Genomic DNA, 14,278 nt, shown 5'->3' with positions numbered 1-14,278 from the left:
GCGCTTAGTCCACTGCTCTGCACACAGTAAGCGCTCCATAAAGGCGATTGATTGATTATTTGACCTAAGGGAGCAGTCCCCTCCCTCCCCACAGCCCTTGTATGTATCTGTACAGATTTAACTTGTACTTCCCAAACGCTTAGTCCAGTGCTCTGCACGCAGTAAGCGCTCAATAAAAACGACTGAATGAATGACTGAATTTATCACTCTATTTTATTTGTCCATATCTGCTCCATTTATTTGATTCCGTTTGATTCATTTATTTGAATTTATTTGATTCATTTGATTCATTGATTTGATTCATGATGTGTATGGAGCTCTAAGTCTGTTTCTTCTGCTGGTCTTGACGCCTGTCCCCTTGTCCTGTTTCTCGTCGCGCGTCTCCCCCCTTCTAGACTGGGAGCCCGTCGTTGGGTCGGGATCTGTGGCCGGACTTGGACTTCCCAAGCGCTTCGCACAGAGTCAGCGCTCCGTGGATACGGTGGAATGAGTGGATGAAGGAATCCCAGGCTCTTGGGAGGTGTGTGTGGGGGGGAGTTTCCAGCAGGAATGAAATCAAAGCAGCTGGGGCCGGGCCTTCTTGGCCGCCTCCCTCCTCTTCCCTTCCCTTTTCCCTTCCCTTCCCTTCCCTTTTCCCTTTTCCCTTCCCCCGCTGGGCCCTGCCACTGGCCAGGACCGGTCCTCCTGGCCCCGGCGGGGAGGGGAGGGACTCCGGGGTCCCCGGCTGGGCGGGGAGGAGGCGGAGCCTTTGCCGGAGGCCGAGCAGGGAGAGAGACGAGCCCCCCCAAGTCCCCCGGCCATCGGGGTCCGCAGGGCGCCCTGCCGCCCCCGGCCATGGCGAAGGACCAGCTGCGGCCTCGCCTGTGCCAGATGATCAAGGGCGACAACGGCTACGGCTTCCACCTGCACGGCGAGAAGGGCAAGAGCGGCCAGTTCATCCGCAGAGTGGAGCCCGGATCCCCCGCCGAGGCGGCCGCCCTGCGCCCCGGGGACCGCGTCGTCGAGGTCAACGGGGTCAACGTGGAGAAGGAGACCCATCACCAGGTGGGAAGGGGGGGCCGAGTTGGCTGGGGGGAGGCTCGGCCTGTCCCGGTCCCCCCCTTCCCCCGTCTCCCTCTCCTCCATCCCCCCTGTCTCCGTCCCACCCAATCCCCCTGTCTCTGACCCACCCAATCCCCCTGTCTCTGACCCACCCAATCCTCCTTGTTCCTATCCCACCCCCATCTCCCCTGTCTCCATCCCCCGGCCCCGTCTCCGTCCAACTTCCTTCCCCCGTCTCCCTCTCCTCTATCCCCCCCGTCTCTATCCCCTCTGTTTCCATCCCACCCAATCCTCCTGTCCCTATCCCACCCCATCTCCCCTGTCTTCATCCCCCCCGTCTCCATCCTACTCCCATCCCCCCATCTCCATCCCACCCCACCCCTCCCGTCTCCACCCCCCATCTCCATCCTACTCCCTTCCCCGTCTCCCTCTCCTCCATCCCCCCATCTCCATCACCCCAGTCTCCATCCCACCTAATCCCCCGTCTCCATTCCACCCAATCCCCCTGCCTCCATCCCACCCAATTCTCCTGTCTCTACCCCACCCCTACCTCCCCCGTCTCCATGCAACCCCCATCCCCCTATCTCCATCCCACTCCCATCCCCCCCATCTCCACCCCACTCCCATCCCCCCCATTTCCATTCCACTCCCATCCCCTCTGTCTCCAGTGAGCCCACTGTTGGGTAGGGACCGTCTCTATATGTTGCCAACTTGTGCTCCCCAAGCACTTAGTACAGTGCTCTGCACACAGTAAGTGCTCAATATGATTGAATGAATGAATGAATCCCACCACCATCCCCCCTCTCTCTATCCCCCTGTCTCTATCACCCCTGTCTCCATCCCACCTTCCCCCCCAGCCATCTCCATCCCTCCTCCCATCTCCCACACCATCCTTCCGACTAGGTGCTTTTCCATCAGCGGACACCTCTGTCCCGGTGGGCTGCGAGGGTCCTGATGGGTGGTGCAAGCTTTAGCCTCCTTGGTGCAACCCAGGGGCCCCCCTGAAGGAGTCAGTTTGGGGACTGGCAGGAGCCGTCCTGGTAGGCATGTGTTGTCAGAGAAAGGGAGATAATAATAATAATAATAATGGCATTTATTAAGCACTTACTATGTGCAAAGTGCTGTTCTAAGTGCTGGGGAGGTTACAAGGTGGTCAGGTTGCCCCACGGGGGGGCTCACAGTCTTCATCCTCATTTTACAGATAGGGAACTGAGGCACAGAGAAGTGAAGTGACTTGCCCAAAGTCACACAGCTGACAATTGACAGAGCCGGTATTTGAATCGGAGATAATAATAGTAATGATTATAGTATTTGTTAAGTGCTTACTATTTGCCAAGCACTGTTCTAAGCACTGATGTGGGTGGCAGTTTTTAGCCCCTCTCCATCCTCTTCTCCTGGGCCTAGGGTTGGCAGAGCCCCTTTAAGGGCCCTTTAGTTCCTAAGAATTGAAACTAATGATCACAGTTGTGGTATTTGCTCAACGCCTACACCTAGGGTAGAGACGGGTTAATCAGGTCGGACACCTTGGGTTCGCAGTCTGAGGGGTGAGGGAGAACAGGTATTTGATCCCTGTTTTACAAAGGAGGAGATCGAGGCCCACAGGAGTGAGGTGACTTGCCCAAGATCACTCCGCAGGCAAGTGGCAGAGTCACAATTAGAACCTGGGTCCCCTTGACTCCCGGGCTCGGGCTCTTTCCGCTAGGCCAGGCTGAGGCTGCTCCCTGAGTCTCAGATGTGATCTTGCAGTGAAGGTTCCCCGCTGCTGAACTGAGAGTTCTTCCTCGTGTGTCCCCCCATCTTCCGGGACCCCCGTTTCTTCTGGACTCAGGGGAACCGAGTCAGCCTCAAGACCTCAGACCAGGTGGACCAGACCCCAGCCTGCTTGAACCTCTTCTCAGTGACCGCCCCGAATCCTGGCCAGTCAACCCTAGGGGTTAGGGATTAAGTTCGCCCAACTGGACATTTTCTCCACCTCCACCCTCCGGACCCAAGGCTGACCACCGGTCCTCTCCGGCTGACAACCCCGGACTCTCACCCCTCCGCTCCTGCCCCGTGGCCTGTGCCGGAGGGTCCCGCCGGGCCAGTGGAGCCCGGGTTGGTGACCGCCATGGGGCCCGGAGAGTCTGGTTATCTTGTGGGGAGGTGGTCTCCGACAGAGGAGGAGGGAAGCAGGCTGTGCGGAAACAGGAGCTTAATACCTGCATGTCCAGAAAGCTAACCACGCTTGATCTGGTCCCCTGGGCCTCCGGCCGTGCCGCCCTGTGGGGACAGCTGCTCGAGCAAGAGGAGGCACTTGCCTGTTCCCTCGGTTTCCCCCGGGGAGTAGATGGGATGGCTAATTTTATTTACACGGTGATCCTAGTCAAGTGAGGAGAGCGGACTAGGCTGATGGGGACAGACATGGGGCCCCGACTCTGCCCAAGGTAACAAGACTTTCCCAACCCTGTGGCCACCCCTTCTTTCCTAACCCCGGGGAACCCCCCACCCCCCATTCCTCCCTCCGCCTCAGCATGGCCTAGGAGAAAGAGCCTGGGCCTGGGAATCAGAGGACCTGGGTTCTGCCACTGTGTGCTGTGTGAGCTGGGGCAAGTCACTTCACTTCCCTGTTTCCTCATTGGTAAAATGGGGATTCAATGCCAGTTCTCCCTCCTACTTAGACTATGAGCCCCACGTGTTGCCTAGTGGCTAGAGCCCGGGCCTGCCTAGGTTTTAATCCTGGCTCTGCCACTTGTTTGATGTGTGGCCTTGGGCAAGTCACTTCACTTCTCTGGGCCTCAGTTCCCTCAACTGTAAAATGGGGACTAGGACTGTGAGCCCCGTGGGGGACAGAGACTATGTCCAACCCGATTATCTTGTGTCTACCCCAGTGCTTAGAACAGTGCCTGGCATGTAACAAATATTATTATTATTATTATTATTATTATTATTATTATTATTATTATTATTATTACCAAGCCTGAGCAGAGCGCAGTCGGCCAGGAGTCGGAGACCCATCCTGGCCGCGGAAGCAAGTCCGGGGTCGTTGGTGGGGGTCAGAGGGCCACGTCCCGGATTGGGGTCTGGGCGGTGCCATCCCAGATCGGAGCCGAATCCCCAATCCATCCCAGTCAATCCCAGCTCCGCCACATGTCTGCTGTGTGACCTTGGGCAAGTCACTTAACATCTCTGACCTCAGTTACCTCATCTGTAAAATGGGGGGTAAAACTGTGATGTAGGACAATCTGATCACCTTGAACAGTGCTTTGCACATAGTAAGCGCTTAACAAATAATAATAATGATAATAATAATGGCATTTATTAAGCGCTTACTATGTGCAAGGCACTGTTCTAAGCGCTGGGCACTGTTCGAAGCGCTGGGCACTGTTCTAAGCACTGGATGCCATCATCATCATCATCAATCAACCAACCCATCAATCAGGCCACCGAACCACGGCATTGACGGTTCACCTACTGTAAGCCAAATACTGTGCTGAGCGCTTGGAAGAGCTTCCCAGGGTTAAAGACGTAAGGTTCCTTCCCCCAAGGAGCTTAGCCCTATATGGGGCTGGGGGGAGTCAGGGGGGGTAGAGGCAGCCCCTGGGATAGGCTGGTGGGCGGCCTCTCATCCGAAGGGAAGGCTGGGATCCCTTCCAGTGGAAGACGGGGGCACGGAGGAGGAAGAGGAGGAGAGGGCACTGGAGGTGGGTTCAGGGAAGGGCAGGCTGTTGCAAGGAAAACATAGGTTTATTTGTTGAACTTATTAGCACACAAACACAGCTGTGGGCAGGGAATATGTCTGTCTGTTGTTCATTCATTCATTTAATCGTATTTATTGAGCGCTTACTGTGTGCAGAGTACTGTACTAAGCGCTTGGGAAGTCCAAGTTGGCAACATATAGAGACGGTCTCTACCCAACAGCGGGCTCACAGTCTAGAAGGGGGAGACAGACAACAAAACAAAACATAGTAACAAAGTAAAATAAAGAGAATAAATATGCACAAGGAAAATAAATAAATAAATAGAGTAATAAATATGTACAAACATATATACAGGTGCTGTGAGGCACCATAGTGAGGCAGTGTGCGAGGCAGCGTACTGAGCGCTGGACACAAGATGAGGTCGGAGAGCCTGACGGCCAGTCTGGCTGGGCCTCGGGATGCTGCCTTTCCCTCCCGGCCCCGGGGCCCCCAGAGGTCACGGAGCCGCCGCCTCCCCGGGCCCGGGTCCCCCGAGCCCCTTGTTCCCTGAGGGATGAGGATCAATCAATCAATCGTATTTATTGAGCGCTTACTGTGTGCAAAGCACTGTACTAAGCGCTTGAGAAGTACAAGTTGGCAACATACAGAGACAGTCCCTACCCAACAGTGGGCTCACAGTCTGAAAGAAAGGATGAGGCTTGTTGTTGGCTGGTGGGGGGCTCAGGAAGTGTTAGGGGGAGAGCCGGGGATCAGGCAGCGAGGGATTGTGAGCAGTGCGGTCTAGCAGAAATAGCATCCGGCTGAGAGGCAGAAGACCCGGGTTCTAATCCCGCCTCTGCACTTAAACGTGTAGAAGCAGCATGGCTCAGTGGAAAGAGCCCGGGCTTGGGGGTCAGAGGTCATGGGTTCTAATTCCGGCTCTGCCACTTGTCAGCTGGGCGACTTTGGGCAAGTCGCTTCACTTCTCTGCCCCAGTTCCCTCATCTGAAAAATGGGGATTAAGACGGTGAGCCCCACTTGGGACAATCTGATCACCTTGTATCCCCCCCCAGCACTTAGAACAGTGCTGCACACATAGTAAGCACTTAACAAATACCATCATTATTATAATTAAACTCTCTGGGCCTCGGTTTCTTCCTCTCTAAAATGGGTAGGAGAGCCTTGCTCTCCCTCCTTGCCACCACCCTCCGCCAAGCCGAAGCTGCCCAGCGAGGGAGACGGGGACTGATTAAAATCCCTCACTGCCCCTCTGGCTGATTTCTCTTTTGTCCCGTCTGCTGTCTCTCAGAGCCCAGGCGGGCAGACCCGGGCCGATGAGCGCGGCTCGAGCTTCGGTGGTTAAAGCCAGTGGTCTTCCAAGGGTCTCAGCTGGACCCCCTCTTGACCCCGCCGCTGGTGGGGGGATGGGGAGGATGGAGCCCACCCAGTAACGAAAGGGGCCCAGGGCCGGAGTCGGGGGCCACGCGGAGCACCCCAAAGGGGCAGTCCCCTGCCTCGGAGCCCACATCTGCCGGCACCTCCGTTTCTCCTCCAGAGGTCCAGCCGGAAGAGGAAGACGCCCTGCTGGGTGGGCGTCGTGGAAGAGGTGGGCTGCAGGGGGATGCCTGGCTCAGGAAGGGCGAGGCTGTTTGAGGGAACAGCATGGGAGCCGGGGACCGGGGGGGTGGGGGGGTAACAATGCAGGCAGAGTGACGGGGGTGGGGAGGGGGCTGGGCTGAGTGCCAGAGAGGATGAGGGCCCACCCCAAGGAGGGACCCAAGTCCAGGGCAGTGGCGGGGAGGAGAATGGCGTGCGATGGAGAGGCCAATGATGGGGAGACCAGCAGGGAGAGGGGCTGGGTTGTGGGTTCGGGACAGACTTGAAGCGATGGACGAGGTTCAGGGGAGAGGAGCCTTCCACAGGTTGGGCTATAAACCAGTCTTGCAAAGACACACTCGCCCAGGCTGGGGTCCTGGCCTATGGCCTGGAAAATAACAAAAATAATAATAATAATAATGATGATGATGATGGTATTTGTTAAGGGCTTACAATGTGCCAAGAACTGTTTTAAGCACTGGGGTAGGTACAGGGTAATCAGGTTGTCTCTCATGGGGCCCACAGTCCTAATCCCCATTTTCCAGATGAGGCCCAGAGAAGTGAAACGACTTGCCCAAAGTCACCCAGCTGACAAGTGGCGGAGGCAGGATTAGAACCCATGTCCTCTGACTCCCAAGCCCAGGTTCTTTCCACTAAACCACGCTGCTTCTACTATAATGGTACTTGTTAAGTGCTTACTATGTGCCAAGCACTGTTCTAAGCACTGGAGTAGATACAGGTTTATTAGGTTGGACGCAGTCCCCGTCCCACGTGGGGCTCACACTCTTAATCCCCATTTTCCAGATGAGGGAACTGAGGCTCGGAGAAGTGAAGTGACTTGGCCAGGTCACCCAATGCTTGTCCTTATCTGCATGGCTGCATTAAAAGCAGAGTGGCTTAGCAGATAGAACATCGGCCTGGGAGTCAGAAGGACCTGGGTTCTAATCCAGCCTCCGCCACTTAATAATAATAATAATAGTAATAATAATGGCATTTATTAAGCGCTTACTATGTGCAAAGCACTGTTCTAAGCACTGGGGAGACTACAGGGTGATCAGGTTGTCCCACGGGGGGCTCACAGTCTTCATCCCCATTTTACAGATGAGGTAACTGAGGCCCAGAGAAGTGAAATGACTTGCCCAAAGTCACCCAGCTGACAAGTGGCGGAGCCGGGCTTTGAACCCATGACCTCTGACTCCAAAGCCCGGGCTCTTTCCACTGAGCCACGCTGCTTCTCTTGTCACTTGCCAGCTGTGTGACTTTGGGCAAGTCACTTCACCTCTCTGGGCCTCAGTTACCTAATCCAAGCGCTTAGTACAGTGCTCTGCACACAGTGAGCGCTGAATAAATACGATTGAATGAAGAATCCCAGCTCTACCACATGTCTGCTGTGTGACCTCGGCTTCATTTCTCTGTGCCTCGGTTCCCTCCTCTAGAAAATGGGGATTAAAAGTGTGAGCCTCGGGTAGGACAGGGACTGTGGCAAACCCGATTAGTTTGTCTCTACCCTAGGGCTTAGAACAGTGCTTAACAAGTACTGTAATTATTATTATTATTAATTGTTATTAAGGGATGTCCCTCCCCACGCCGCCAGCTCCTAAATTAGCCCCCGGATATACAGCGGGGGTCCCGGGGGGCCGCCGACCTCGGGCTGAGGCCCGACTATAGGCAGGATGCGGGCAGGGGGCTACCAGGAGGGGGTCCTGGGGAGTTTTGGTGAGGCTCTGAGCTCACAGGCGATACTTATCTCCCGCGTGTGGCGGCAAGGGATTGTGAAACAGCGTGGCATAACAGACAGAGTCCGGGCTCGGGAGTCAGAAGGTCATGGGTTCCAATCCCGGCACCTCCACTTGTCCACCGTGTGACTTTGGGCAAGTCGCTTCGCTTCTCCGAGCCTCAGTTGCCGCTTCTGTAAAATGGGGATTGAGGCCGTGAGCCCCGCGTGGGACAGGGACTGTGTCCAGCCTGATTTGCTTGTCACTCATTCAATCAGACTTATTAATAATAATAATAATAATGATAGCATTTATTAAGTGCTCACTAAGTGCAAAGCACTATTCTAAGCGCTGGGGAGGTTACAAGGTGATCAGGATGTCCCTCAGGGGGCTCACAGCCCTTACCGTGAGAGGTTCTCACACTCTTAATCCCCAGGGTGAGAGAGAGGTTCCCTGGGGTGAGAGAGAGGTTCAGTAAGCGCTTACTTATTGAGCGCTTACTGTGTGCAGAGCATTGTATTAAGCGCTTGGGAAAGTACCGTACGACAATGAACAGACGCATTCCCAACCCACAACCATCTTGCTGTCTAGAGGGGGTCTCCAATCCAGCGCTTAGTACAGTGCCTGCCACATAGTAAATGCTTAACTAATACTGTAATTACTATTACAATTATTATTTGGGAGCTGGGAGTGGGCAGGGAGAACGCCTCGTGCCCCCGGCCCCATCCCCCCGCACCTAATCATGGTATTGATTCAGCAGGCAATCAGGAGTATTTACTGGACCCCTTTCTGCGTGCAGAGTGCTGAACTAAACACTTGGAAGAGTACTGTATACCACAGTTGGTAGACACGTTCCCTGCCCGCAAGGAGCTTTCAGAAGCAGCTTGGCTTAGCGGAAAGAGCAGGGGCTTGGGAATCAGAGGTCGTGGCCCCGCCACCCGTCTGCTATGTGACCTTGGGAAAGTCACTTCGCTTCCCTGGGCCTCAGTGACCTCATCTGGAAAATGGGGATTTAAGACTGTGAGCCCCACGTGGGACAACCCGATCACCTTGGGTCTGCCCCAGCGCTTAGAACAGTGCTTGGTACATAGTAAGCGCTTAACAAATACCGTCATTATTATTACTATTATTCCAGTCTAGAGGGGCACTTTGTGTGCGCTAAACCTTGTGCTCAGCCCTGGGGTAGATAAGAGATCATCAGATGGGAGGCAGCCCCTGTCTTTGACACCCTGCTCAGGGATTCGCGACCTGGGAGGGAGGGAGGCCAGGGATCTGAGAGAGAGGTTCGGTGACTTGTCCAAGGCCGCACAACGGGCAGGAAACAGGTCCGGGGTGAGAGTCTGGGTGTACCGACTCCCGGCTCCGAAATCCACGCTCACTCGGTCCCAGGTAGGGGCTGCGGTGTACAGTGCTCTGCACATACAGTGCTCTGCACAAGCGCTTAGTACAGTGCTCTGCACATAGTAAGCGCTCAATAAATACAATTGATTGATTGATTGATTGATTGCGGTGGCGGGGAGGGCGATGTGGGCCGCCTCCTCCCTCACCAAAGTTCAGGCGGGAGACCGGACGCCGATAGGCCAAACCTGAGGGTTTGGGCCTAGTTCAGTCCTGGCTGGTGGGGACGGGGCCCTCCTTCCCCCTCCTCCTTCCCCGCTTTGACCAGCCCCGGGGCCCTCTCCCTCCGGCCCCCTCTACTTTTCTTCCCCCCATCCATCCCTCCCCCACTTTCCCTCGTCGTCCCTCCCCGACCCCGGCCGTCGGGCGAGTTTCCAGGCAGGCCGCCCGGCCTCTCGCCAGGCCCGCCGTTCGCCAGGCCCGCAGCGTCGGGCCGGGTGCCCCGCGGCCCCCGCGGAGCTGGCGCCCGGGCCCGGGCCGGGGGTGCGGAACAAAGACCGTGCTGTGAGCGCCGAGGGAGGGACGGCCAGGGCTGCGGGGAGGGCGCGGGCGGGGGGCACCGGGGATCCGCGCGACCTTCCGGGGCGTCCGGATTCCGTGAGGCGGAAGGGACGGAGGGAAGTCAGGCTACCGACTCGGGGCAGTGCGGGCGGTTGACCGCCCTCCCGGGCTGACCCTCGGCTCCCCCGGCCCAGGTCGTGCAGCGCATCAAGGCGGTGGAGGGCCAGGCCCGCCTGCTGGTCGTCGACCCCGAGACGGACTCCTACCTGGACGGCCTTCGCCTCACCTGCACGGCCGACATGGCGCAGCACGGCGGGGCCCCCCCGGGGACCGGACCCGGGCCCGGCCGAGGAGGAGGAGGCGACGGTGACCTCGGCGAGGTTTGGAAGCCCCAGCCGGAGCCGCCCGGGGGGCTCCGGAGACACTCGACCGGCCGTAGCTCTCAGTGCAGTCTCAAGGTAAGTGGGGAGAGGGTGATGGGGAAACCCGGCCAGAGGGAACCCACGGCCCCCCGCCACCGTCCCTCCGTCCGGCCCCCCGAGGCTGGGCCCCGGCCCACGTTTGGCCACCCTCGAGTTTGCAGAAGGACTCGGGGAAGGGTCCTCCTGGGTCCCTTCGTGAGAGGATCCAGCCGGGCGTGGCCCTGGATCCAGGAGGGGAGAAGGCCGACCGAGGGAGCCCCGTCTCCCGAACCCCGTCTGGGCACAGGCTGGGCCTGGCCGCAGAAGGAGAGAAGTCCGGCTGACCCCAGTGGTGGTCCACAGCCCCTCCCACGTTCTCCTTTCCTGCCGGCCGACCCCAGCCCCGTCTGCTCCGGACCCCCGAAGGGGTTGTTCGGCGGGAGCCCCCTCCCTCCCGCACCCACACTCCGGCTTCCTGGAAACCCCAAGTTTTAGGATCTGTCCCTCCTCATTCTTGGCACACAGCCCCTTCGAGAGCGGGCAGTGCCAGCATCGCAACACCCGACAGCCAAATATTGACCTGCAGGTGGACGTGCCCAGCAGATGGAAGGGCAGAGGCGCGGGGGAGGGGAGATGCCATTTTTTCAGCCCCCACCGCCGGCCCCCAGGACCGAAGCTCTTTGGTAGGAGGATCCGAACCCAGCTCTCTGAGATTGACCTCGGACAGGAAAGGCAGGGGAGAGGAGCTGGCCTGGGCGGGAGACGGCCTGGTGGAGGAGGGGGCTCACCCTGCAGAAGCCAGTGGGGAAAATACTGTATTTCCTCACGGCTTCCCAAGTCTGCGGTGGAATTTTTCCTGTTTGTGAAGCAGAAGAGGAAGGGTGACATTCCCGTCGTGGGGCACGTCGGCAGAGTGGCCCATAGTGTTGACGGGGACGGGGCTAGAAGTCTGGGGGCTGAGGAGTTCGACAGTGCGGGGAAGCTGAAGATTTGGGGGCGGAAGGAGCTGGCTGTGTCGGAGTGAGAGGGACCCAGTCCCACCCCCCAGCCCAACCTCACGCCCCTCCTCGCTCCCAGACCCCTGCCTGGCCCCAGGCCCCTGATTCTACAATCTAGAAGGGGGAAGGGGCTGTTGCGAAAGTTCTCTCTGGCCCCCTCACCCCCGGTGTCCCCCTCCCGCGCTACCCCGGCCCCAGGCTCGCCCCTTCTCCCCACATAGACCGAGAGGCCCCGGCTAAGGCCAAGGGAAGGACGAAGCAGTTGAGAGTCCTGGGGTCCAGTGGTGGGGAAGTGCTCATCCCTGGGGCTGGTGACCCCCAAGCTGGTGACCCTCGAGGTGACCCCAGCAGAGCTGCACTTCAGCGAGCAATGGGGCTCGTGACTCTCAGCCCCTGCTTTGCCCCCACCAAGGAAACGATCCTCTCCCTGCCACCAGAAGCCCACCCTCAAAAGGGCAGCTTCTTTGACCTGTGATAGCCCTCTCCTCCTCTCTCTCTCTCCTCCATTCCTTCCTCTCCTTCCCTTCCCAGACCCAGCGCTCTTCCTCCGGGTCAGCTCCCTTATCCCCACTTGGCCCATCTCCCAGGTAAACCAGTATTCCCAGACCCCTCCCTAATCCCATCCTCATCTTCTCGAGGGCAGGGCCTAGCTCTCTGCAGCGTCCGCCGGGTGAAGCAGTAGTAGGGGCCCTGGTATTTCCCGAGTGCCTGCTGGGGTTGAGCGCTGTGCTAAACACTGCGCTGGGGGCAGTCTGTTTATTGCTCAGTACAGTGCTCTGCACACATTCATTCAATCGTATTTATTGAGCACTTACTGTGTGCAGAGCGCTGTACTAAGCGCTTGGGAAGTACAAGTTTGCAACATATAGAGATGGTCCCTACCCAAAATTGCTCAGTAAATATGACTAGCTGACTGAGCACCTGGCTGGGGGTAGGGTAGGTGACTGTAGTTCCATCCCAAAGGTGTCCGGTCTCCCCTCATGGCCATGGCCGGGGCAAGTGGGTCAGACGGGGGCTGGTGAAGGCTGGCAGAGCAACGGGGAATCGTGCCCCCTCCACCGCCCACCCCGGGGGTGGGCCCCGGCATCCCCAGAGCCCGGCCCTGGGAGTCGGAAGGACCTGAGTCCTAATTCTGGCTCCGCCACTTATCTGCTGTGTGACCGTGGGCAAGTCACGTCACTTCTCTGTGCCTCAGTCGCCTCATATATAAAATGGGAGTTAAGACTGAGCCCCATGTGGGACAGGGACTGTGTCCAACCGATGGCCTTGTAGCCACCCCGGCGCTTAGTTCAGTGCCTGACACATAGTAAGCCCTTAACAAATACCGTATATTTGTCAGCGTGTAGAACGGCGCTTGACACGTAGTAAGCGCTTAACAAATACCGTCATTATTATTAAGTGCTCGCGATAACTGGGACCGAGGGACCAACAGGCAAAGAAGGAGGTGGACGATGGGGTTGGCGGGTGTCCTGGAGGGCTCCCTGGAGGTGGGCCGTACTGGGGAGGAGGGGAAGGCTGAGGGATGGAGGGGGAGATTGGAGCGGGAGACCCCTCTCCTCCTCACCCCCCCGTTGACCCCGGTGGCTATTGTCCAGCCCCAGGAATGCCCCACCCCTCCCCCCGGCCCAGAAAGTCCAGTGGCGGCGCCACCCTCAGCAAACCTGCTTCCGCCCATTCATGCCTCGGCGGGGAACGCCAGCTGCCGCGCCCGGCCCCTCTCCTTGGCCGGAGGCTGGGGGTCCTGGGACGGCCCCTCTTCTCCCCCATGACAGGCCCAAGGACCCCTCCCTGAGGTCCTGATGCTCCTGACAAAGGGAGGGCCCACCCCCCAGCCACTACCAGGTGTGCTGCCCCTCATGCGGTCAGTGGTCCAGCGGCTTGGGACCCAGGTGTCCCGGGCCTCCCCTTCCTGCGGAAGAGTCCATCCAGGGGGGACGAGAGGGGCAGCGGGGTCCGGCGGTTAGGGCAGGAGGGGCGGGGGGACACCCCCTGGAGCGGCCGTGGGGCCACCAGGCTATTTCTAACCCACCTCAGGAAGCGTCTCCAGGGGTGGCGTCCCAGGCCGCAGGAGGGGCTTCCTGTCGGGGTATTTTTAGTGAGGTACAAAGCAGGGTGGGAAGGGTGGGGTGGAGAGCAACAGGCGGGAGCCTGGAGTCCCTGCCCTTTTCCCCTGCCCCTCAGGATGGGCGGGGGGTGGGGTGTTTGTGGGGGGCAGCGGTCAGCTCGAGGGAACCCGCGGCGTGGCCCAGTGGCTAGAGCCCGGGCCCGGGACTCGGACGGACCTGGGTTCTAATCCCGGATCCGCCCCGTGTGACCTAGGGGAAGCCACTTCACTTCTCTGGGCCTCAGTTCCCTCACCTATAAAATGGGGATGAAGAGTATGAGCCCCCTGTGGGACAGGGACTGTGTCCAACCTGATTAACTCGTCTCCACTCCAGTACTTAGAACAGTGCTTGGCACGTAGTAAGTGCTTAACGAGTACCATAATTGTTATTATTATTATTACCACCCCCACAACCAACATGCCTCCAGATCACTGTACTGAGCACTTCTTGGGAGAGGACCCCGGAAGAAAGACGCCTCCCCTGCCCTCCAGGAGTCTGTAGTCTCCTGGGGTGGGCAGTGGGCAGAAATTCTTGATAAAGAGTGGGAGCAGGAGGGAGAGTCGAGAGACGGCAGGTGGTGTCGAGAATTTAAGCGCTTACTATGTGCCAGGCCCCGTACTAAGCGCCGGGCTACATACAAGTCAATCAGGTTGGACACAGTCCCTGTCCCACATGGGGCTCCGGCTCTTAACCCCCACTTTACAGCGTGGCACAGTGGATAGAGCCCAGACCCGGGGGCCAGAAGGTCATAGGTTCTGATCCCGGCTCTGCCATGTGTCTGCCGTGTGACCCTGGGCAAGTCACTTCACTTCTCTGTGCCTCGGTTACCTCATCTGTAAAGTGGGGATGGAGACTGTGAGCCCCACG

General features: G+C 58.1%; 1 protein-coding gene across 1 annotated transcript in view; it reads left to right on the top strand.

The window, feature by feature from the left end:
* The first annotated feature begins 619 nt into the window (after positions 1 to 619).
* Positions 620 to 14,278, top strand: part of SLC9A3R2 (SLC9A3 regulator 2) — a 58,603-nt gene continuing 44,944 nt past the window's right edge. Inside the window, exons 1-2 of the mRNA XM_038762854.1 lie at positions 620 to 1,044; positions 10,102 to 10,365. Coding sequence (XP_038618782.1) covers positions 835 to 1,044; positions 10,102 to 10,365 — 474 coding nt within the window. The 5' untranslated portion in view covers positions 620 to 834. The remainder of the gene's footprint in view (positions 1,045 to 10,101; positions 10,366 to 14,278) is intronic.

This window comes from Tachyglossus aculeatus, chromosome 21 (genome assembly GCF_015852505.1).
Source record: "Tachyglossus aculeatus isolate mTacAcu1 chromosome 21, mTacAcu1.pri, whole genome shotgun sequence".
In the NCBI taxonomy this organism is placed as follows: domain Eukaryota; kingdom Metazoa; phylum Chordata; class Mammalia; order Monotremata; family Tachyglossidae; genus Tachyglossus; species Tachyglossus aculeatus.
The sequence above is the reverse complement of the archived record's forward strand: the minus strand, read 5'-3'. Positions and strand labels throughout refer to the sequence as shown.